Source organism: Copadichromis virginalis, linkage group LG6 (assembly GCF_057382275.1).
Source record: "Copadichromis virginalis isolate Kocher_CV1m ecotype Utaka linkage group LG6, C_Virginalis_male_GT1.1, whole genome shotgun sequence".
NCBI classification, from domain to species: Eukaryota; Metazoa; Chordata; class Actinopteri; order Cichliformes; family Cichlidae; genus Copadichromis; species Copadichromis virginalis.
In genome coordinates, this window is record NC_140623.1 from 20,176,594 (window position 1) to 20,201,089 (window position 24,496).

General features: G+C 40.3%; 1 protein-coding gene across 1 annotated transcript; it reads left to right on the plus strand.

The window, feature by feature from the left end:
- Window positions 1-11,429: 11,429 nt before the first annotated feature.
- Window positions 11,430-23,753, plus strand: dkk2 (dickkopf WNT signaling pathway inhibitor 2). The gene is made up of 4 exons (XM_085459131.1): window positions 11,430-11,998; window positions 20,077-20,227; window positions 20,750-20,887; window positions 21,764-23,753. Exons 1-4 carry the CDS (start codon window positions 11,813-11,815, stop codon window positions 22,012-22,014), a joined length of 726 nt encoding a protein of 241 aa, XP_085315257.1. The 5' UTR covers window positions 11,430-11,812; the 3' UTR covers window positions 22,015-23,753.
- Window positions 23,754-24,496: the final 743 nt, after the last annotated feature.

A 24,496-nucleotide genomic window follows, 5' to 3' on the forward strand; every position in this document is an offset into this window, starting at 1 on the left:
TGCAGTGGTGGAAGTCTATGCTCGGACTGTGCAAAGAAATCCACTTCCATATCTTTTCTTTGCATCAGCATCACAGTTTTTGGGACAAGACAACATTGTGTGGCAGTCATTCAGTCTATTCGTACTCTGTAACAATGACAGCAAATGACCACAGAAAAGTGATGTCACCACAGCTGTCTGGTTCAAACAACAAAAAAGCACCTTTTAGGATGGGCAGGTCTGAAGTCAGATTAAACCCAAGAGGGAAGTCAGATTTTCAAGAGCCCCAAATAAAACACACTGATTGCGTTGCGGTGCTGGGTACATTTCTATAGAGACGTAACCAATAACATGAGTCAAGGTTCAAAAGATCTGAAACCTGCTACCTAACTACTACCTGCTAACTACCTAACAAACTCTTATTAAGCAAAACATAACAGAGATCTTGCAGAATATAACATATAAGACCTACATGTTTAAAACAGGTAATTAGCAAAAAACAAACAAACAAAAGAAAAACAAAAACAAAGAAAAAAGCAAAAGTCAAACTTGTATTCATTAACATATATATTTTTGGAGATCATAGGCAGCATTCAGTGTTGTATTCATGCTGTTGGCCTACCAAATCCCCAAGTGTGAACAGCTCTCTTCCTTGTTTAGTTCTGTTTAGTTGTCTGATTTTTGGCAAATAAGAAAACAACACTAGCTATAGCAGTGGTTCAGTAATAGTAAAGGCTCAAACTAAACATGCCTATTCTTTTAAAACAAGAAAAATAGTTCATCTTCTAGAAGTTACAAGGCAGACGGTCTGAAAAGATACTTCTCAGCAGCCTTGACACTCTGGCAGCGAGCTGATGGAGATGGATGGTATAAAAGTGAATGAGCAATAGATTATCATCATTATCATACAGTCTATGATAATGGCTTGTGGTCAAATATGAAAGCATTTGGTAGTGGACTGTTGAGAGGTATGGTTTCAGAGAGGTAAGCACCTTGCTGAAAACCTTTTCATTTCTCAATGTGCGCATCCTCATTCTCCTCTTAGTCCATTCAACCTGAAATACAAGCAAAGGAGGCACTAGGAGAGAAGAGCTGAGTCATCAGCTGTAGAATGAAATATCTCCAGAGGAGGGAAGTAACAAAGTACTGTATTTACGCAAAATTTTTGTATATACATTTTATTTTTCACTCCTCACGTTTGGAAAACAGTCTCATTGCTTCAGATTTAACACATCTGGGGGATTTTTCCCTCAGTAATCTAAAGTGAGTATTTGCTGCAGGTGTCGGTAAGTTGCGGTCGAGATATGGTTAGCATTTAGCTAGTGCTACAGAAGATAAGTGAACATAAAGGAAATAACATTTTTAAACTGTCTGGTAGTTTCAAATGCAACATTTACAAGAACTCAAAAAATATCAAACAAACCCACAAACTGTTACTGTGCAGTTTGTTTCACAGTGCGTCTGCCAGCTAAAGTTATAGCTGCTGTATTTCACGGGGAGAGAAAACACTCCAAATGTAAGATGAAGAAGAGATCATTTATAAAGGTAAGGACTAATTAGTGACATGTATTTCTGGAAATTTATAGGTTTACATGTAGTGTCATTTATTTTATTGTTTTCTGAACAGCTATTGGATCTCTGGGTCTATGGATGAAGTTATATATATATATATTTTTTTTAAATTTGACCTTTTTTGTTATTTAATGGTTGCATGAAAATACTGGGCAGTTTAATGCAATCTACAGTGTTTAGTTTGCATCACTGTTGTGAAGTTTGCAGTAATGCACTATGTTCGACTGGTGCTGAGCAGCTGTGGTGTTCATGGTCATTTTTAGGTTACACAAGGTGTAGCAGAGATCAAACTAAATTTAAGGTGATGATGTTGATTCGATTCACTCACTGAATTAAACCATTATATTGCTTAGAGGTTGGAAATTAGCTGTACAGCTGACATGGCACCTGCTTATATGTAGCTGAATTCAGTTGGCAAAGATCTCAAAAACAGCAGCACAACTCAGCAGATCACAGCTGGTACACAGAAAATTGCTGGATCTCACAACAGAAATGACTGTCCCTTATTTAAAGTGATTCTTTTCCCCGCACTGGACTACCACAACCAGTCTTTGTGTTCACTCAACCCCTCCCACACCAACCTTTGCATTCTCACTCAGTAAGTAGTAACCTCCATCCATCCATTCACTTCCGGTTATCCTTTTCGGGGTTGTGAGGGGCGCTGGAGCCTATCCCAGCTGTCATAGGGCGAGAGGCAGGGTAGACCCTGGACAGGTTGCCAGTCTGTCGCAGGGCTAACACATTGAGACACAGACAACCATTCGCTCTCACATTGACTCCCACATTTACACCTATGGGCAATTTAGATTAATCAATTAACCTATCCCCATTAACTGCATGTCTTTGGACTGTGGGTGGAAGCCAGAGGACCCGGGAAGAACCCAAGTAAACACGGAGAGAACATGCAAACTAGTAGTAACTTTTATTATTATTTTTTTATTTCATTGCTGTCTTATGACAACTGATGAATACAACCACAACAAGAAATATATCAAAAATACAAACATTAACACACAGAATAGTTAAAACTAAAAGCGCAACTACATGCAAGAAATACACAAGTCATATCATAGCTTCTCCAGGAAGCTTCCTCTCATCTTTGCTCCAGATGCATTTTTGGAATTGAGACATCATTGAAGCCTGTGTGCTAAGATCAGTTTCTTGTTTACAGGAAGAAAAAGGACAAAGAGGATGGGGAGATAGGCATGGGCAGAGAGGCTGACTGGGTAAAATTAAAATTAGTTCCTTTTCATTTGTCAATAAAAAGACATTCAAGCATTAACAGACTTATTTGTCTCGGGGCTTTTTGAATCCTGGTTTTAACACTTAGAGTTGAGGCTAAAATATTCCCAGCCAAGTTTTAAAATCAGTTTTATTGTTTTATTTTCTAAAGTAAGTGACAGTTGATGACACGACTTCTCAATATCTATGAATTCCTGTATTAGTTGCAAGTATTCTGTTATTTATACCTAAACATATATACACATACATAAATGGCAGAAAGAGAAGTATGTAATTTCTTAAATATCAAAGATTTACCAGCTGAAAATCACATGTCTGCTGCAAACCCTTTGCAGCATAGTGTAATAAACTTGCTGAAACAGCTACCTAGAAAACCTGAAAACGCTGTTACTGGACATACACAGACAGGTCTGCGAGTTACAGACCACAAATTGTAAATGCAGCTGTAATTACTGCAGACATATTTAAAGCAGCACTTTAGGGTAAACTGCTGATAGCACGCGTGAGCCAGACATAGCATGTATACTACCAAGCTCACATGCATGTGGCTGAGGCTGGCTTCAATTAAAACACTATTACTGTCAGAACTAATCAACACTCCTCGCGGGGACCTCAGCAACAATAATTAAACTTTCATTTATCTCTGCTGTCCACGGACTGCTGAGGTCTAAGTATGCTATTAAAATCCCACAGATGGTATTATCTAATTTTCTGGTTTACCATATTGATTCAATGAAATATTTGTAAAATCACAGTTTATCATGAGAACATGGTATTTATAGCTTATATTGGTCAAGCACATCATAAATCTCATTCTGAGAGTTGGCCACAAGCTGCCAGACTCTGGCCCCAGTACACACTGCTCTGCTGAATGCGTACCTGAAGTCTGTTATTCGTGGTTCATGCTCGTCTGAACCACAGGCTGAAATTTTCTTTTCAAATTTGTCAACCTCAGCATAGACAACTATATTTAAATTCTCTCCCATTCCATGTATTATTATGGTAACTGTGGCACTAAAGCCAGCAGAACAAAAGCCTGGTATGTATGCATGCCATTGTCTCGTTGTAGTACCTGTACTCTAATGTCTTTGCTCATTTGCACATGAGAAATGATCATAGAATGCCAAAGCTGCCTTTCTATCATATCAGCTGTCTACGCTGAAACTTCAGGAGGGCATCTTTAAAGACGACTTCAAATAGCAGTGACAGTGCGCCTCTGTGTGTCGCCACATCACACAGCCTGAGGCAAAGAAAGCATCGTTTGATTTAGAGGCAGGAATGGCCTTTTAGGTCCCTGATTAGTGGAGCCCTGCGTGCTTTCATGTGGTCAGCATTCTGCAAGGGAAGGGTCAGTGTTATCGATTAAATAATCTCAGTCGTTTAAAAGCAGAAACAGGGTGCATTCATGTGCTGAAAGCTAGACTCTTCGGAAATGGCCTAATCCATCTTCCTGAGAAATGAGAGGATAGGAACAATTATCTGCCAAGCAGCATGTCCTCTTTTTAACAGAGCTGTGCACACTGCTTACTGCAGCCTCCAGTTCATCTTCCTGGAATGTGCAGTTGAAGGAAGTTATGAAAGCAGTGTTGGACTTTTGATTAAAGTGATATTGCTAATGATCCACATGAGAGCCTCGGGTCGGAACAATTAATCATTACATGTCAGAGGAAGTTATGCTGTGGCTTTAGTTTTCCAATAGTCACAAGAATGAACATCTAGAGCTTTCTTGCACTTCTGTATGCTGGTTAAAGTTTTTAAAATTGCTTTCAGTCATTGGGTAATGACATGCACATATGGCAGAGATCTGAATTTGTACTACCCTAATGACAAAATAATTACCTTCTCATTGTACCGCTGATGTAATTTAACAGTTTGAGTAGTTTTGGTGTCATTGGGGTTATGTTTGTAAGGGAAACATTTATAGATTATTGGTTAATGTATTGTTTCTTTATATTAGGTCTACAAAATAGCTTCTTTTTTTTTTAGCGTTTAATGATTTGGCTTCCCAATGCCTGGTCACAGTAAAATGGCAAAAACTGAGACAGAGATGGGCAGATGTTGCTGTTGCTTCAACTTGTAATCCAGGTCCTGCCAGAAAAAGTAAGAAATACTGAACATATTATTGCGATTAAGAAATCAAAACCACTACATAAACCCCTGAAAGTATGGCAAATCTATACATAAGCCAGGGAAATAAGATGGGGAGTTTTGTTTGTTTTGTTGATTCTAAATTCAGACAATACTTAGTTTTTGGTAGCTGCACTTCTGAGATCAGAACTAGAAATGTTTTGTCATGAAATTTGCTCCCTCGCTGAAGCAGAGGTAATAAAGTAAAGCAGAGAAAATGATGTTGGGAACAGGAGCTCTTAAACTTTTTCAGGCCAAAAACTCTTGAGAGGGGAGAAAAGTTCCCCGTCTAACTTTAACATGTAGCACATCATAACCACAGAGTGTTCTGTAAAAACTGGCCTCTTGCTTTTTTACAGGTTGCCAAAGCACCTAATAAGATTCCATCTCTGCTTTTTTGGAAACTGTTGGATTTGTAACTACTGTTTTTTTTTTTAGCTGCTGTATTCTTTAAAAGTTGTTGTATTTATAAGCCTGCGCCTGAAAACAATATGACATCACTTTGACACTAGTGTCTAATTGCTGCTTTTAATAAAGACAAACACAGTCTACCTGCCGCCCTGTTTTTAATTTGACATAAAATAAAGGTTCTCTGTTCCTCTTTTGAAACATCCAAATGAGTGAGGTGACAGATTAGTAAGACTTAATGAAATATGTGAATGCTGCACTGGTCTGTTGTGGTCAAGAAAGAGCTGAAACTGTTGTTTTATCTGTCAGTTTACTGACCACACGAATAAGACCAGAGTGTCTGGGCTCAGCCTTAGACCTTGATTATACTTGCCACCTACATGAGGCCACTAGGGTCTGTTCGGGTCCGAGTGAAGTAAATTTCACCATTAGAGGTTGAGCACAAGGGCTTTGTGGACATCCATGTGCCTGCCTGTTCTTTGCGACCTCAGTGGGGTTGTCCTAGGAGACTTTATATTTGACCAATATGGTACAGCACTGGTAGCATGCTGGCTGTCCATAGGCAGCTAGAGAGTGCTCCTCTATCTACCTGCACAGATCGTCTGTTGCCAAATGGGGCCAGTGTCAAAAATATGTGGTACAACTGGTCATTTGGCTACTCTTGCTGTTGTTGGGCTGTCAGTCAGCTGTGAGATGCTGTTCCATTTATAACATAAAAAGAGCGAAGTGAAAGAGAGTGTTAAGAATGATGAAAATTGTGACCATTGTTTTACACTTTTCCCATTCCCCCTGAACTCTACTGTCACTCCCTTCCCTGTTCTGGTCCAGTTGTCATTGAATAAGCATTGACCGACACACAGTGCCATCCACATTAAGCAAAATGCAGTTTGGATTTTAGAGGACTGACTGGAACACTGTCTGTGTCCTGTCCTGTCTGTAGCCTCTCCGTAAGCAAATAGCAAATAACACAAACAGACATAACTGCAGCATCGCAGCAACAACTGCGTATGGATCCCAGGCAGGGGACTTCAAGTGGACTTAAAAAAAATATAACAGGCACGAGTACTCGGCTGTGGTGTCTCCAGGTCTCTATATCCGTGTCAGGAACGGAGTATAATCAAGGCTTTAGCCATATGCCTTGATTATACTCTGCTGCGGTCTGCCACCTGTGGAGCATGCATAGTTGGTACATTATAATGTAAATTCTCTGCAGGCAATTCTGCACAGTCACAATTCGTCTCTTGAGCTGTCTCAGACCTACTGGGAGGTAACTCCAGCGCAGACACAATACTCACTGAAGAGATCACGTCCACGGCTGCCTCGGGAACGCTTTGGTGTTCCTCTGGAAGGTCTTGGTGTTTCTGCCTGCACAGACCTATCCCTTCAACCTGGACCTTAGTTTTAAATTAACATTTTAACCTTAATCCTAAAGAAAGGTAAAAGTAAACCTACGAGCATGCTACAAAATGGCAGTGACTCTGAAACCGTCGGGCAGGCCTCACTGCTGGCCTATAGAGCGACTCTAGGTTGGATATGGAAAATAAATATGGGATTTTGTTGACTTCTGCTTCAGAAAAATGAATCTTCAAGCCATCCTTATTGGTAAGGATTGATGACAATTGTGGAGAGTGAAGCATGAACATTTTGAAGTAGTGCATTCAAGAGAAGATTTAAGAATAATTGCAATAGGGACTGATCAGTCTTTATGTGTTCGGTGTAGTAATGGAAAAAATAGAGCGTACGAAGAGCTGATGAACTGCGAGACGTATCTCTGCAAAACATCTCTGTTTGTCTCTGAATGCACTTAAGTTTGAAAACTCTTTGATCCCAAAGTCTTAATTTCTGGATAACTCCAGCATCAGTCACGGGGCTGATCTTTTATTAAAAGCAGAATGTTTTTTTTACTTGGAAAGAGTTGAAACAGTAGTGAAAAAAACTGTCCGGATCATTTCTAGGAATTTTGTTGTAAAAACACAACTTAAGCAATAGAATATGTGGAGCAAAATGGTATTTGGTAACAGCTCTTTATGAGAAGAGATGTCGAGATAATCCATCATTAATGTTGTCCTGAAGGAAGCTGGTGATAAAAATGAGAACAGTCACCTTCAATGAAATCAAAGCCAATGTGGTTTTTTTTTTTTTTCGTGTGACGTCCAAACATTTAATTTGCTGGATCCAGACTTGCTTCCTTTTGGCCGGCTGTTCTAATGTTGAGCCATCTGCCGCATGACCCATGTCATCAGGCCAGCTCACATCTGCTGGATGTGTAAAAAAAAAAGTGGAGAGACAGTCTCTTGGATAAATTGTTCATCTATTGTGGGGTGTAGTCCATATGCATGTTCTGTATAAGCCACATCAAAGTCAGCGGCAGTCTTTCACTCAGCTCCACCTCACTGACAAAGCATGACAGATATGCTGCTGGTTCTCCACCACGGGAAACCCTGCACTACGGACAGAACATAAACACCCAAATTTCTGAGTGACCCCGAATCAAAGGCAGACTTACACTACACTGACTGATGTGTTGTAATGAAGCATAGTTGTGGGTGGTAAGCCTGGGAAGGTGAAACCATTCATGGATTGTGTGATCTATTAACAAGAAGCAGACACAGTGAGGCACAGTGAAACTGGTTTACACTGTCTTCAATTACACAAAAGTTTAAACCCACAACGGCTTTGATGGTAATCCAAAAATGTTAATCCAAATTGTTCTTCACACAAGACGTAAAATGTTGTAGCTACAGATTACCGTACTGCTCGGGTGTAGTTGTGCCAATTTATTTGATTTTGAACCTGTGTCATTTCAGTATAATGCACTCTTCATCGCATCTGGCACAACTCCAGTGCATATCAAGAAAAACATGGCAAATAGTTAAAAACAACAACAACAAAAGAAAACACTGATTGCCTCATTTTAGGTTTTAACTTGGTGGTTACATTGACTTTAATGATGGTGAAGAAAAACTAAGACAAGGGAAAAACTGAGTTGATTTAAAAGATGTGAAACATCAGTTTTCTCCATCTAAACATTTGTGTCACGGGTAAAGTGACGTAGCAACAAAACTAATAAGCATAAAACCAAAAAATGGCCACGCAAGAGACGTTAGGTTTGGGAGTTTGGGTTAATTAAAAACAGTTTAGCTCTGATTATGCTACAACACATACTTCAGGAAGTAAGAAAACCTATGTTGTGTCCTTGCTGTTTTCACCAAGACAATCCTAAACCATATACTGCACAGATTTTTGCAGAATTACTTAGTTGTAAATGCGTGTGGCTGCTCAACTGGCCTTCCCACGGTAGTTTTGGTATATTACCAAACTCAAAATATCGCAAGTGAGACCAGGGATGTTGAGTAGCTGAAATCTTGTATGAAGTAAAATAATAATGAAAAAAAAAAGATTTTATTTTACAGATGACAATAGTTTGTCACGTCAGTTCATGGATGCCAAAACACGCTAGCATCCACGTTTGCTTCCCTGCAGTCAGCTTCCTTCTGTTTGCTGACACACATCTGGCACAACTGGAAAATGCTTGACTTTCAAGAAAATTAATTTTTTGATCACAAAAGCCGGTGAACAGTGCGTCCAGCAACAACAAATGGTAATCTTAAGTCTTAATCAGTCTAGTCTGGAGTATCTAAGACCTAAAATGTGTGTTTACCTAACTGGCCACAGCTATTACACTGTCTAGTTGCCATGAATTCTATTGAAACTGGGGCATCTGCAAAATCAGATTGCCTCAGCCAGTGTAAACATGGCTATAATTTTACAGTTTTTATCAGTTTTTCTCCAGCTCCAAGTTGTTTGAAAGTGATGGAAGACCTTATCCAGTCTAGTGTGAATGGGTTCTAATTTCCACTATACACTTTTTAATCTTCCCTCAAGTTCAAAGTGCAAATCAGCTGTGCTTTGCTTTCACCGTTGTCACTCACAGGTGATATTTTCTATGCTGTGATTTTACAGACAGCTTAAATTCTTAAACATTTGAGAATCTGCCTCTGTTAAAGTATTAACACAGCAACATAACAGTCCAAATGTGGTTACTGTGTGGAGGCTCGGGTGATGATAGCGTGTCAGAACATAAGATAATCCCACGGGAAACTATTTCCTACTAAAAGAGCCAAGACAGCAATCACAGATTTTGGCCCAGGTTCTTTAGCCTGCTCTTTCCCCCCCTCTGTGAATCCCAACTCAAATATTATTATTTTTTTAATATCTTTTTTTTCTTACACTTATCAGTGACATCCACTAACATGCAATATGCTCACACCGTCATGGACCAGAAGCTTTGCTGCCCGCAGTCTTCACATCACCTTCCCTCCAGCAGGATACCGTCACGTTTAATCTGCTGTGGTTTCTGCAGATGTTTCCACACTTATCAGCACTAGTGCATCAAAACGCCGTGTTCCTCCCCTCTGACGCTTCTGTAGACTATCATTTGAAGTGTCCTCTCTTTCCTGTTTGCATGTATTAAACTGATGACTGTGTCTGAAATGCCACAGACCAACCAAACCCATCTCTCTTTGCTCTGGTCCTCTGATTCACTGTCAGCCCATTTTGCCGTCTCTTTCGGGACTTTTTCAGCTGTTTCATCAGGAATAACGAAGCCAGACAAAGTCCAGCTGGGCACCACCCAGTGTTTGTGGAATAAATCAAAGTTTTTGCTCTGTGTATTTTTTTCCTTCCTTCCGTTCTTTCTTTCTTTCTTTCTTGCAATGGTTATTTGAACATAAGAACATAATCTTCCATTTATCCCACAAAGGACAAAAAAACTTCCCTGTGACAGAACTATTTAACTCAGTGCAAGTTTATGTTATGCAGACTTACTCCAATTAATTATCCAAACCTTGTTTCCCACATTAAACTTGAGGTCTTTTCAGATGTGTTTCTGGTAAAAGCATCTGTCTGGTAAATCAGTGCACGCTCAGGTGACAACAGAGGCTAAAATAGTATCACCTCCGCATCTACAGTTACATCAGACAAGTCCAATACTTCCTCCCACTCCCCAGTTCAGTTGGTCGCCCATTGTCTCTGACAAAAGAACTTGACACTTTGAATTGGAGGCTGTGATGGATCGCTTTTGAGGTCAGAAGCCTTTACCAGTATTCTGGTTTCATCCCTGCCCAGCCAGGCTTCCAGCCTTCAATAGAAGCTTCCAGCTTGTGTGAAGACTAAAGTAGTATTAGGTGAGCTATTGTGTGCAAATGATTTTGATTGCTGGCAGCTATTTTTTTCTTCTTTTAATTTTGTGTTTGATTTACATGCACGTGGTTCACATCGGAAAGTTATCATGTTTAACGCTATAATCAATGATCATGACCAAGCACATCACATTATTTTATGCATGTAAAGTGCGCACAATAAGAGCAATACATCACCGAAATCACTACAATGAATCACTCCCTGAATGAATTATTCACGTCTGCTCTACCTGCCTAAAACTGAAAGAAGCCATTGTACCAAGAAATACATTATCTAACCAACATGAATATAATTTATCCCCATGCAAGACTCGTAACAACAAAGGAGCCTCTATAATTCTTGCATCAGTAACCTTATCACCGTCGTCATCCCTTGCATCATGAGGGATGTCTTTCCCAGGGAGAAAACAATAGTTATCAGATTTTATTTTTAAATTCTACGTTATTCCGGAATGCTGGTTAACCCTAAACTGCTTTTTTTTCTCTCTCTTTAACATTAGGCGGGGTAGTTTTTAAATTTTAAGCACAGGTGCAATTTTTTCCCCCAGACAGATAAATTAATTCTCTTTTTAAAGTAAAGCGTTCCACCTCACTTCCAAAAGAAAGCCTTTTTCTCCTTCTTTTTTGGACTCGCCAAAGTGACTTTTCCCTTCCCGTTTCCTTTGCGTGATCGCAGTAAAAAAGGGTTAAGTGCTCAGTTAAAATACACAGTGTATAATTTTATAGCTTTTTCCCAACGGAGCTCCTGGTGCCGGTGTCCAGACGACAATGCGAGAGCAGCAGCGCAGCGCACAGATCAGTTTCATTCTTTGTCAGTTGTGAATAGGGGCGGAGGAAGCAAACTCATTAGAATCCTATAAAAAGAAAGTATCCGAGATCATAAAACAGCCGGCTACAGGACTAAGCGCTCACTCGCAGCCAGACTGAGGCACAGTGGAGACCTCTTGTCAAGTTTCTGTCTGACCCTTAGAGCATCGGCATTTTAACAGTTTAGGTTCATACAAAAAAAATAATTTTTTTTACTCGTGCACCTGGCTCCCCGTGTTTGTTTGTGTCGTTGCTTTTAAAAGAATCTTCAATGGCAGTCCTTTAAATTATCTGACCTTTTCAGGACCAGAAACTTGGCATCATCATCATCATCACCACTGTGTGTACTGCAGTCTGACAAGCGTGACGCATGGACACTGCCAGGGCGCACACGTCTCATTGAGAAACTTATTTTTCTTTTCTTTTCTACTAAATTATTTTTTTTCTTTTTCCATATATTTCAGTATTTTTTGAGGATGGTCGTCTCTGCTTGGAATAGATATTGTGTTGTAGTGTTTCTCGTCACTGCGCTCAGGACTGGGACATCCCAGGTATCAGAGGCGCGCCCGAAGGCGAATTCCATCAAACCCGGTCAGTTGGAAGAAATACCGACACCGGCAACCAACCGATCTGCAACAGTCACCAAGAAACACAACATCCAGGTAACTTCAGTTATTTCACTGTCTGAGAAAATATCAGCGGAGATGTCAGAGCACTTTTTGCCCTGTATTACTAAGAAGACAGTTTATGAAATGCAACAAAAACAATCGTAATAGCAAAAACTTTTCTTCCACGAGTTCCCCTTTTCCAATTTATGATTGCTGAGTGGGAAACATTTTCCTTTGCACAATTAAAGGGTAAAATAGTAATATACACCTTCAGAAAGCTGCGTCATGTGTGGATCGTTATTGGAAATTGGGAGGATTGGACCCCTCATAAATCCTAATTGCCTTTCAAACCTGACGCCACAGTCGGGTGCAGCACACTTCCACAGTAAATCATTAATGCTGTCAGAAAAGTGAGAAAAAGTTAACACTTGGGGTAATTTTCTGTCTGGATCCGCGTGTCATTAAAGCGGTCCAGGCGCTTGCTGGGATTATGAGATTCTGTGGGGCCACTCTTACCAACCACTTTATACCCATTCAAAGGGGTATCGATCCCCACTGTTTCAACAAAGTGCCGCATTTCTGTAGAGAGTGCTTGTGAGAGCAAATATGAGATTAAAAAAAAAACTGTGAACATCTAAACCTGTGGATTGGCCAGGAAAATTCACAATCCAACAAATAATAATTCCTGAGAGGTGGATGTTTAAATCAGCTTGGAAGGCAGGCGTGTATGTATAAAATAAGCATAGCAGATAGTGTGCGAGCAGTAGATGGCACTGCCACATCTCCAGGACACCCCTCCCCCCAGTGGTCTCACCTGCTTCGTTTGCATTTGGCCTGTACACCTTGCCTTTTTTTGATCGTCTTGCATATCAGTGAAATGCTTAGTTTTGAAAAAGGAGGCATCGAGCTGATACAGAAGAATTATGGAAAAGCTGCAGTGCCAGACCACAATTTTGAGCGCCTGCTTACTTTCATGCCTTTGCAATGGTTTGGAAGATTGGACTGAGGGAAAACAATATGTGTGTGCAGAAACCACCACACTGTTACAAAAGTATAATGTCATGGTGTGGTGGGTCCAAACCAGGATGGCTAATATCATTTATGAGGTTTTCCAGAGTGGTAAAGAAACAGCCGCAGCTCGGCCTTGGCGAAGACTTGTGGCTCGACGATAGTGAGTGAGCTGCACTGTCCTTCTGCCTCTCATCATGCAGTGGCTATCTGTAAATAGCTGTATTATATAGTGTAATAAATCAAAGTCTTGTTTGTGTTTCAGTAAAAATGTCCTGCACAATTAATTTAGAAGAGAACAACAGGATGCAGTTTTTGCAAGTTTTTTGGGGTAAATCTGCAATATCTGTACCTTAGCTTGCACAATTACACACACACACACACACACACACACACACACACACACACACACACACACACACACACACACACACACACACACACACACACACACAAAATCTCCATTATTGAGGCTTTTGGCATCCTATATTTCCATCTTTGAGGTGCCTCTCTACTTTCATATGTCAGTTTAGCACTCGGGTGAAGATTGGGGAAAAGGGCATGTGTCGGCTCAAGTTTTCTTTTGGCGTCAGTTTTAGGAGGAGACTTTGGCGCTGTTGTGTTATGAATGCATTGTAATACTGCTGAGTTTGCCACAACTGGTGAGGATAGTTAGCAAATTAGTGTTTGTGAAAGTTATGTGAAAGACAATCTGAACAATTTACCACTGTATCCATTTTTATTTTAAAATGCAGTTTTTCTTTAGTACTTCAGTTCACTTTTACATAGTTTAATACAGCTGTTTGGGGATCTGAAACTCACTCAAGGTTAACAATTATTCTGAAAATTACCAGGAATCTCCCCAAACGTTGGTTTTACATCACTTTGTAGAAGATTACTGGAATACAATGAGTGGCTGTAGCAGGAAACCAGGGTGTAATTTAGTTTTGTACCCATCAGATGATGGATATAAGAAATGTTGGTCAAAGCTTTTGGGTTAAAGGAAGCATTTGATAACGTAATGTGCTTTGATTTCCTGTAGCTGCTGACAAAGGTTGATGATAAGGGTGACATTAATCACGCACAAACCAGGAAAGGCGTTAGGAATTCCTGCGTGTACAGACGGGGCAAACAGCTGAGTGTTTTCCTTTTGTCTCGTCCCTTACACGTCAGCCTGACTGGAGTAAAACCGACAAAGCCAAAACCTCCAAGACCTTGACAGCCAGTGTTCGTGGGTGGCACTCTGGGCTTCTTGGAAGGGAACCAACAGAAATGGATAGCACGGGCAGGCAGCGCGCACCACTGTAACCTCTGAACCCACAAGGGAACCAACACTCTGGCGGCATTCGTGCATAACGTGCCTGTAAAACGGCAGCCGGTCAGTCGGCCTTAACTAGTTGCTTTATTGAATTCACCAGAGGGTTTACTTTTAACAAGCAATCTCCTGAGACTCTCTCTATTAAAATGTAGCCTTTCTCCCCGAGCCAAAAATGATTGTTCAAGAATCCTAATGAGCTGAGAAAGAGAGAAAAGATGTGACTGCTTATGTGTGTTTTAGTCTTCAGTTCTGCAGGTTTTCCAGCATGTGGGTCCCTCGGGTACCATGAGGCCCTTGAGCCGGAACCATTAGGGTTCTTGTGTGGAGACCACCTTAACTGTAACTCGACTTGTTAATGAGAGAAGAGACCCTGTGCACCTCTTATTTCACAAGATTACACCTTTTAAAGCAGCATACCTCCCAGATTACTATCGAGCACTTTTTCGCTTTCCCCCGATAGCCTTTGAAGACACCGCTCGCGTACAGTGACTGTGAGCCTTGCTATGGGTCCAATGACTAAGATCAACTCAGAATGTATACTTAACTTAAGGAAGGCCTAGTTTTTAGAGACTCTGGATCCTACTGCTCAAAGGGATATGGTTATAAACACATGTGTTTTGAGTGATGAAAGAGGCCGAGTTGTGTCTGAGGACATGGTTTGTATGAGTGACTTGTGTGCAGTCTTCCCTATGTTATCTGATAGCGGCCGTCTGTGCTTTCAGGGCAAATGAAGTTTGTTTATTCAGTGACATCGTTTGTTTGACTCTTTAAGGCCGCTGCCACTCATTAACACCATTCACTGCCTCAGGTTATGAGCTGGAGCTCTGAAGGAGCACAAAAAGCAAAGAGGGCGGATGCCTAAGACAGTGCTTTAGCTTTGTTGCAACTTTTTTTTTTGTTCCAGGCAAAATAAGTGGAAGGAAATAACGCTAATTTCTTTAACTTAGTGTGTTTAAAAACTGTAAAAGATGCTAAAAATGATTTGGGTGGCAGAGGGATGTTATAGTCAATAGTTACATGAAAAAGAGAGACTTCACTAATGTCATGGTTCATAAAGGTGATCTTTGCCATTTGCAGCAGACTGCAGTTCTGCCTTATGTTTTATTAGTGTTTGCATTGGAGGTCAATATCACCGTTCCATTCAGCAGTGAGGTTTACAAGTGCTCCAAATGAAGCAATAAAATACATCATTTCTCCATGCCCTCATGTGCTATCTGATCTGATCTTAGAAAATGTTCAAAGTAGATGAAGAATTCAATTCACTTCTTTTTTTCTAATATACAGTTTTTGGCAAGTTTGAGCTTCATCGTCCAGATCACAAGAATAAAAACACAAGTCTGGGGGAACAATTGTAGCAATTTTATTAAAAAAAACAAAAACAAAAACAAACAAAAAACAAACAAACCTGTCAGCTGATGTTGGCCCATTATTTTGTTGGCCCATCCAACCTCTTGTCTGTTATTCTCTCACATTACCTTTGAGGGTTTTTTTTTTGCTTTTTTGTCAGTTGATCATAAAGAGCTGGAGTCTAAGGGCTTAAATTACCCTTCTGTTATGTTGTTCCACTGCTGCTTTCCAGCGTTCATACTGGTTCTTGGTTCTGCCTAGGTTCTAGACATAGAGGAGAGGAGACATTCTTGGTGTTATTTTTTTTTTATGCATTACCGGGCTCTTCCGTTGAATTATATCAGCACTTTGGAATGACTGTAGAGAGGTAAATAGGGGATCCAAAGACTGGCAGAGAGGGTTCAAAGCCCTGTATATCCTGCAGTAAATCCCTTGGAGATTGTTGCTCCCGCACATTTAAGGTTCCTCTTCAAAGCCGTAGAGCTTTACCAGCACGAGAGCAACACGAGACAGGGCCGGGGGCTTCCCTTATTGCCCTCCGTCTGTCTCTTCCTTTATCGTCTCACCAGCATACCATGAGAGGCTGCACAGTACAGAGTGCTCAACCCACTTCCTATGCAGGATCCAAGGCTCTTCTTTTATGTTGCTAGGCTGTCTAAGGAAAAATAAGGGAGCAACAGGGGAAAAAAAGCGATTTGAGATTAATAAGATGCATCCCAAAATGAAACCCTGTCCCTCAGATGTTGCAAAAGAGGCGTTTTAAAACATGACAAGATAAGGCAAGTTTATCAGCTGTGATTTAGGGGGCCGGCCTCGTATCATTGGGTTTCAAAGGATTGTCTTGCAGTTTGAGACATGATGGAAGAGGTGAGCCCCATTCCCACAGTGCCCCGTGTACTGTGATCGATGCAAACCTGCTAGCTCAGAAAGACAGATAGGTTTGAATGCAGGTAGTATGAAGTACTGCTGCACGTCTGGATCCATTTGTCTTCTTTAGATAACCAGAATTTTTTTCTTGTCAGGAGAGAAAAAGAAAACTTGAACTTCTGTTCAGTCCACATTTCCAGCAAATTCTTTTCTTGAGAGTCCACGGCAATGTCCGTATTTCTTTAAAAGAGGAGCTAGCAGAGAAACTGAACTCCACAGTTGAGCGGGAAAGTTTATTTCTCATTATAACAGCAGTAGTTTGTAAAAACCTGGGAGGAACAGTTTGGGGTTGTTTGTTTTGAGGAATCAATGCCGACTTAATGTGCGTTAAATAGAGAGGTGAAGCCAGGAGGTTATTAGTTCGGCTTAGTACAAAGACTGGGAGCTGGGAAAAGTCCATACTGTGTTTATTAATGAGCTTCAGAAGTGCTGACAGGGCGGGTTCGTATCTTAACAATCGATGAGGTGAAATTTTCAGCGTTTCCTCCTGCTTACGCACAAATATGACCTCTCCACATCCTGACAGCAGTTCTTAACCTTGTAGTAATTAAGAAATTTTGGGAATCCATAAAGCACCAAGGATTTGTTGCTTTCATCAGCAATGTTAATCATTTGCATTATGGGAATCTGTCATAATGATAGATGAGCGTTCAGCTGAATATTTCAGCTCATTTTTCTACGGCTACATCATTGCATCCATGTGTTTCCAGTCTGAGAAAGTCAGCATGGCAAACCTCCAGCAAGTCTAATCTTGTTCACTTTCTGAAGCTAAAGCACATGAGTAACAACTTTTAATGTGCTGAAATATTGATATTGTCGATAGCTGATTTAAACATGTGGTGTACATCGACGTCTGGAACGGCGCCCGCTCTTTTGGGGATGGTAGACCTCTCTGTACTGACCTTCATACCCCCAAAAGGAGTTTGTTATATTTACTGCGGCTGTAATGATTTTACTCTGATTTAAACCTCTTTTATGTTCACTCACATGTTGACTCTTCCATGTTTGTCAGTGGTAAACCAAATAAATCAAATCTGTCAATGCAGTGCCAGGGAAATGTGGATGTTGTGTTGGCAGCGGAGCGCCACCAAAACATCGTGTGCTTATGTCAGTCTTCAGCGAACATGATTAATAGTAGATTCCATTTGATCTTAGCTTTGGTGTTATGCGTGAATAGGTGTTCTGTTGTGCAAATATGTGGTCCACTTCATATCTTAGCTTATCCTCCAAATTAAACCGAATGGTTGGAAATAAAAGAATGATGTGCAGAAACACAGTGACCTGAACTTTCTTTTTCGTGTGTGTGTGTGTGTGTGTGTGTGTGTGTGTGTGTGTGTGTGTGTGTGTGTGTGTGTGTGTGCGCGCGCGTCCCCTCAGATGTGGATGTGAGCCTTTCCTGCAGCTGTTTAAAATGTCCCCCTGCGTTGATGAGTTCGGCTCAAATTCGTGACATTATTCCATTTGTCAGCAAAGTTCTTTGATTTGTGTTACAATTTGCACCAAACTCCTTTGCTCCTGCTCCAAGTCTAATGACAATGGGACTTGCATGTGTATGGAATTATATCAAGACAGTGGTTCCAATAAAGAGAGTCTCATGTCGGTGTACACGCTTGTTATCAGAAGACTGAGCTTGGGTTTAATTGCACTTCTCACTGCTACGGATAGTTAGTTTTATGCCTTCTTTGTGTGGTCCCTTCATTAGGGAAAAGACGTAAAAGCTCTTGTGTACTTGGCTACATAATATTTCTCAGGCTTTTGGTGTAAAAACAAGAAATGCTAAAGCAAAAACAAAGGCAAATGAACTGTAAAGGAGCGTGATTGGCTACCGAAATGTAGCCCCATTAAGCCTGTGAACAGTTAGGGAATACTGAGAGAAACTGAAGTGGTTTGCCTTGGTTTGGTCATTTTAATAGCTGTATTGTTTGCCCACGGAAAAATAAAAAAAAAGAAACATTCAGTAATAGACGAGTTAATCCCTACAGCATATTTTCCCCTTAAACTTGGTATAGAAGGACCGCAGCCTGTAGTAATTTCACCCAAAACAAACAATCTACAAACAACAAACTGAACAATATGTTTCACCACATACCCCCACTGGTATCTAGCCATTTACTTGGATACTCTTGGGTTAATTTGCTAAGGTTTTGGGTCTTTTGGGCCACCCAGTAATTACAAAGAAAGTGAGCGGAATTTAGCTTCGGCTTGCAAAACAATAACACATGTTTTTAAACTTACTTTTCAGAAATATGAATTTGCTGTATTTCAATCAAAATCCAGCTAGAATTCTTTATTCAGAAAGTTGAATTAACAACTGGAGGAACCAGAGAAATAAGCGACACAAAGTGGGTGGGTGACATGTTAAACTAATCTCAACTCTGAGGTGACTAGCAATGGGAAATGCTGCTGATTAGCTCATGAGAGGGTGGAAAATATGCAAGAGGCTTACCTACCAACCAGACACTGGCATGTACATTAGCAAGAAGCTGTAACACAGCGAATAAACACAACTCCTGGGCTTCAGTTCGCTCTTTCCTAGGTCCTGTATTTGGTCCAAACGAAACTTTGTTGAACAGCTTAAATCAATAATTTTGCAAAGTAATTGAAGACCCAGCTGCAGATTAGAAAGAACAGACCTACCACCTTTGCAGGGGTGGATCAGGTGTTCTTGTTATCAGGGGTCTCTGCAAAGACCCCTGGATGTAACGTGAAATTCATTTGGCTTGACTGTTTTAGCTTGCTGCAGCCGTGACTTTTGGAAAGGTATAGGAAAGGTATCGCAATACTTTGAGCAAAAAACTATCAGCTTTAACGCTTTTAAACAGTGATGCCATGTGCACCACAGCACTCTGTAGAGATTCAGAGGGTGATGACATGTGGGAGACACAAAATCTTTACAAGAAAATATATGCCATGTTAAATTAAAAATAAAGGGTGGAGATAACAGATTAGTTTACCATCTCAAGATGTTCCAGTGGCCCAGTAAAAAGAGGTATAAAATGAGTTCGGATGCTGACAGGATCAGTGTTGCCAAGGGAACCGCATGCCCAATGGGTACTCTCTGACTCTGGCCTGATGTGCGCCTTTCTAAAGAAGAAAATAACGACCCTGCAGATGCAATTAAGGGAACTGTGTTTACACTGCAGCCATATGTGCATGTGCTTTATATTGCTTGATGTCACTTAGGCAAATACATCAAAGTCAAATAACAAAAGGCAGCATTTTCTGTTTATTTTTTCATAAAATGTGTTTTAAGAACTTGCGAGCACTTTTAATGTGCTTTTAACATAACTGAAGTAAGTGGGTATTTAACCTGCAACTGAACTGGCATCAGCATAGCTCAAACTGCACCAGGGAGCATTTCAATTAAACACGTCGCCTCACCAATGGAAGTTATGTGAGGCATGGTTTTTAGATCGGGCTGTCCACGGCAATCATTCAAAATTCTGCTGCCAGGAAGTCACGCAACATAACAGGTTCTTTCATAAACTGGGTAGACAGATATTTGGACATAACATCTTCTCTCTCTATCCAGGTGTACCCTTGCAGCAATGACAAGGAGTGCAGCGTGGGCAGCTACTGCCACAGCCCTCAACAGGCTCCTTCTCGTTGCCTCACCTGTCGCAGGAGGAAGAAGCGCTGTCATCGAGATGCTATGTGCTGCCCTGGCAACCGCTGCAGTAACTGTACGAATACACACACACACACACACACACACACACACACACACACACACACACACACGTGCATGATTGTAGCGCATTTCAGTTTCAATTACGTTATGACTGCAGGACACTATCGTGAAAATTCGATTTCTGGTTTTATTCAAATGTTCTTGAAAAAGCGGGTCTTAGTTATAGAGCCAATCTGTTTAAATAATGTTGAACACATGCTTTCAGACAGAACCCTGAACTATAGCTGAACTGTATTCAATTGAGGCCCAGAGGTTAAGAATCAGTGGTCACATGTTTTAGTGTGAATAGCGTGAATGTGTGCAGAGGCTGCGCTGAAACTGCTCTTTGTTTAAAATCAACATAGCTCACTAACACATATAGGAGTTCTTTGCATTATGCACTGAAAGCATCCATTTAAGAGACCTTTCACAGAGGCTAATGTGCTCAGCTTTAACAGTCTGTGCCATGTTTTCCTGAAAAACTAAGCAGCATTGGCGTTTTCGTTAACTATATATGTTTCTCCTGTTTTTACAGTCATTTGTGTCCCCATCTCTGAGAGCGTGATCTCGCCTCACATCTCACCATTAGATGAACATATCAAGCTCTCCTCCAAAGACCACGGCTGGAAGGGTGGGAAGAATGGAAAGGGACAGGCCAAGCATTCTCTAAAAGGTGAGATCTGACAGCAAAGCATGTCCAGTATGAACCGAGTGATATCAAGACATTATCTTTTATCATCATTACTTTCCCTCTAATGTTAGATTTGCTCTGTCCCTTTCCTATCCTGGTCTGGCTGAATTGTTTTCTTGTCAACTTTAAGAAACCCGTAAAGTACTCATGGGTATTGCAGTGCACCAAAATATGCCCCTCATTTCCCCTCTGCCCATGTGTCTGTGTCTCAATCTAAGCGTGGAGATCCCAGAAGGAAAGAAAAAACACAATGCCTTTGCTGTTTCTGCACTTACTTAAATCCATACAAACAGTCTCATTGATAGGACACCTTCCATGATACACCAGTTTTATCCACAAAATGCAACTTTGGCATAATTAAGGCAAATAACTCACAGAGACCTGTTCTTAGCAGTCATGTCACCTGATTTAAGCCAAGTAATGGACTATCAATATAGTAATCTGTTTAATAAGACACTTAAATTACTACACTATAAATACGCCCTCAAGGCTCCAATGCTAAAATGATCGTGGAAATAAGAGCACTACTTAAATCTGCCATAAATGAGGCCATTTGGTTTTACTTGTACTTGACTCACCCGCTCTCCTTACACATTATTACATTATAATAGGCTGGTGCAGGTTGCCACTTGAATAAACTCAACCCAGAAACTCAGTGATGTTAAACCAGTGGAAAACAGTCTGCTTTTCGCTGTTGACCTGCAATTTAAAAACAGTATTAAACATTAATATGTGAACATGCTTTTTTTTTGGTTTATGTTTTTCCAAGTGCAAATATGCCAGTTTAATGCAAAGTTTGCATTTTATTGTTTGTCGGTTTATCACTGGTCATATATTTTTATTGCTTTCTTCCTCTAGGTCACGAGGGTGACCCATGCTTGCGTTCTTCCGATTGCTCGGACGGCTACTGCTGCGCCCGCCATTTCTGGACAAAAATCTGCAAACCGGTGCTGAGGCAGGGAGAAGTGTGCACCAAGCAGAGGAAGAAAGGCACTCACGGCTTGGAACTCTTCCAGCGCTGTGACTGTGCCAAGGGCCTCTCCTGCAAGGTGTGGAAAGACGCCACCTCTTCGTCCAAGTCCAGACTCCACATGTGCCAGAAGATCTGAAGCAGAAGGCAGCTGTTGTCGGCTTAAAGGCCTCCGTCTCCATGTGTGAGGGGATTTTTTTTTTTAAGGATGGGTTGTGGCGGTACTGAAAAGAAGGAAAAGACAGAGACTGACAAGAGACAGAACAGATGCGGCTTCAGGCTCGCTATTCTGCAAACGGAGGGCAAATGGGAATGCTTTAATGTGTTCTCTGTGAGTGGTCCATCCCTGCACCCCACATAACAACCACGCACCCTCACACACACGCACACACACAAACACACACAAACACACTCACGGTTTTGAGAGATTAGTGAGCTTATAGGATGCTATCCCCCCCCAAAGAAAAACCAACATTTTACACATTCTTGTGAATATCAGGGAACCGCAGAGTTTGTCAGCTGATGCTGTGATAGGTGTGGACTTTTTGTAGATAGCAGCAACAGTCATAGCAGTCTTTCCTTAAACCTCCAGCTTATGATATTCGAAGCCGAAGGACTATTAACACAAAAGCCATATTTTTACTGAATAGTACATGCTCTACCAAACTCTGAAGTCAGTTAGCTTTAAATAATGTCGCATGTGACACTCATAGGATCAGAATTTTGGCATGTTATACTGTCTGTTTGCCAACTTTAGTACTTATTTTAAGATCGAACCCAGCTTTTGCTACGCAAAGCATTTACAACCAGCAACAATGTCCAAAGAACAAATATACATTCCCTGATGTGTGTGTGTGCCTCTTACACCAAAGACAGAAAGAACATTTGCTTTGGAATGATGAGTTTCGTCTGGGGCATTCGCTTGTCACCCTATTTTTAGCCACAAGAAGAGAGATAAAGTATTGTATTCATTGTGAGAATCTTGTTTGATGTAGGATACAGCTGTAATCTATTGTGATACAACTGTGCGGGTTAAAACTGTTTGCACTGAGGTAGTCCTTTGCTGCAGACTTGGTGGTTTCAATACCGGAATGGTTCTGCTTTTCAAATCATACAAACGGGATTCAGGGATATGTTGGAATCGCAATTTTTCCCTTTAGAAAGCAAAATGCTCCACAAATCTGATGTTTTTAAAGAGAACTGCAGTTAAAACGAATGGCTTGTTGATGGCACACAGCCCTCTTTAGTTTTCTGCTTTTAAAATACGACTGGATACTTTCTTTTGATGAAATATTGAGTTTTATGGTGTAATGGATGTGAAGCAATGCTTTTTCTCCCCTGGTGTCAGTGCTTTAAATAACCACTCATTACCTACAAATCAATATAACATTTGCCTCCTTTCGCTTTAAGACATTTTTTAGAGCATCAAGTACATATATTTTGTAACCATTAAAATACCAATAAGCTCTAATATTGTAAATAGACTGGAAGCAAAGCAAATGTATTTAAGAACCAATGTATATCATGTACATATAATAACAAAGGAATCCTAAAAGTTATAGCAAAATGATCTAGGTGAGAAGAGTAATGTCAGAAGAAACAAGCACAGTTGGATAGACTGAAATCGATTAAAGTTGTGGGTGTAGATAAGGGGTAAAGGCTTAGATAGCATGGACTGATATCACAAACTGAATGCATCAAAAGGATGGTTCCTAAAATAGGGAGCATCAAAATCCAAAATGTGTTGTGTAAATTGTGTGTAAATGGTTTCAAGATTTGCATCCAACGAAATGATGTTTCTGTGAATTCACTGCATTGATCTGTTTCATGTATTTACAAAGATGAATTAATAAAAGAATGTATTTTGTATTCCTAGTACACGGGCCTTGTTTTTGCTTATCGTGTTGCTTCTTATGCTGAATTCTTACAATGACAACAGGAAATTAAACACCGTATAATGCATTTTGATAGCTAAAAAAAAACCCTTTCCCTGAGGGGTTGGGACAGCCAACGGATATTTGATCTGGCAAAGATGCTGAATGCACTTCCTGACATGACCCTCAAATTTATTCAGGCTTTGCCCCTGAAAATCTTACTTTAGATATTAAAGGTGTGGACATTATTTTATTTGTTATAAATAAAAGCAAAGTTATGTGTGTTAAATAAATGGTCTTTCAAATATCTTCATGCATAAACCTTTGAAATGTTTGCTTTGTTACACTGATAGCAATCTTTGGATGGGGTGAGTTTTGGCATGTCGTCACCTCTTATATAATTTGAAACCAACCTATTACAAATGCAAACAAAAAAAATAAGTTTTAAGTCTTATCAATTTAATAGTGACTACCAAGATATACCGAAAATAAAAACTAATCTAGGAAATTAAAAAAGGAAATTTATTGGTGCAAAACTAGAACATAACCAAAACACAGTTGCAGAAATTTCTTGCTAAACTGTTACAGCTTTACAGTAAGATATATTTCTTTACAACGTTTTAATTGAATTAGAAGACTATATTAAAAATATTTTCAATATGAAAAAAGTTTATTTACAGTTATCTGAAAAAGAAAGTTTTCACAGGACTTGCAGTCATCTTAAAAACTGTCATGGTTTGCTGTGTG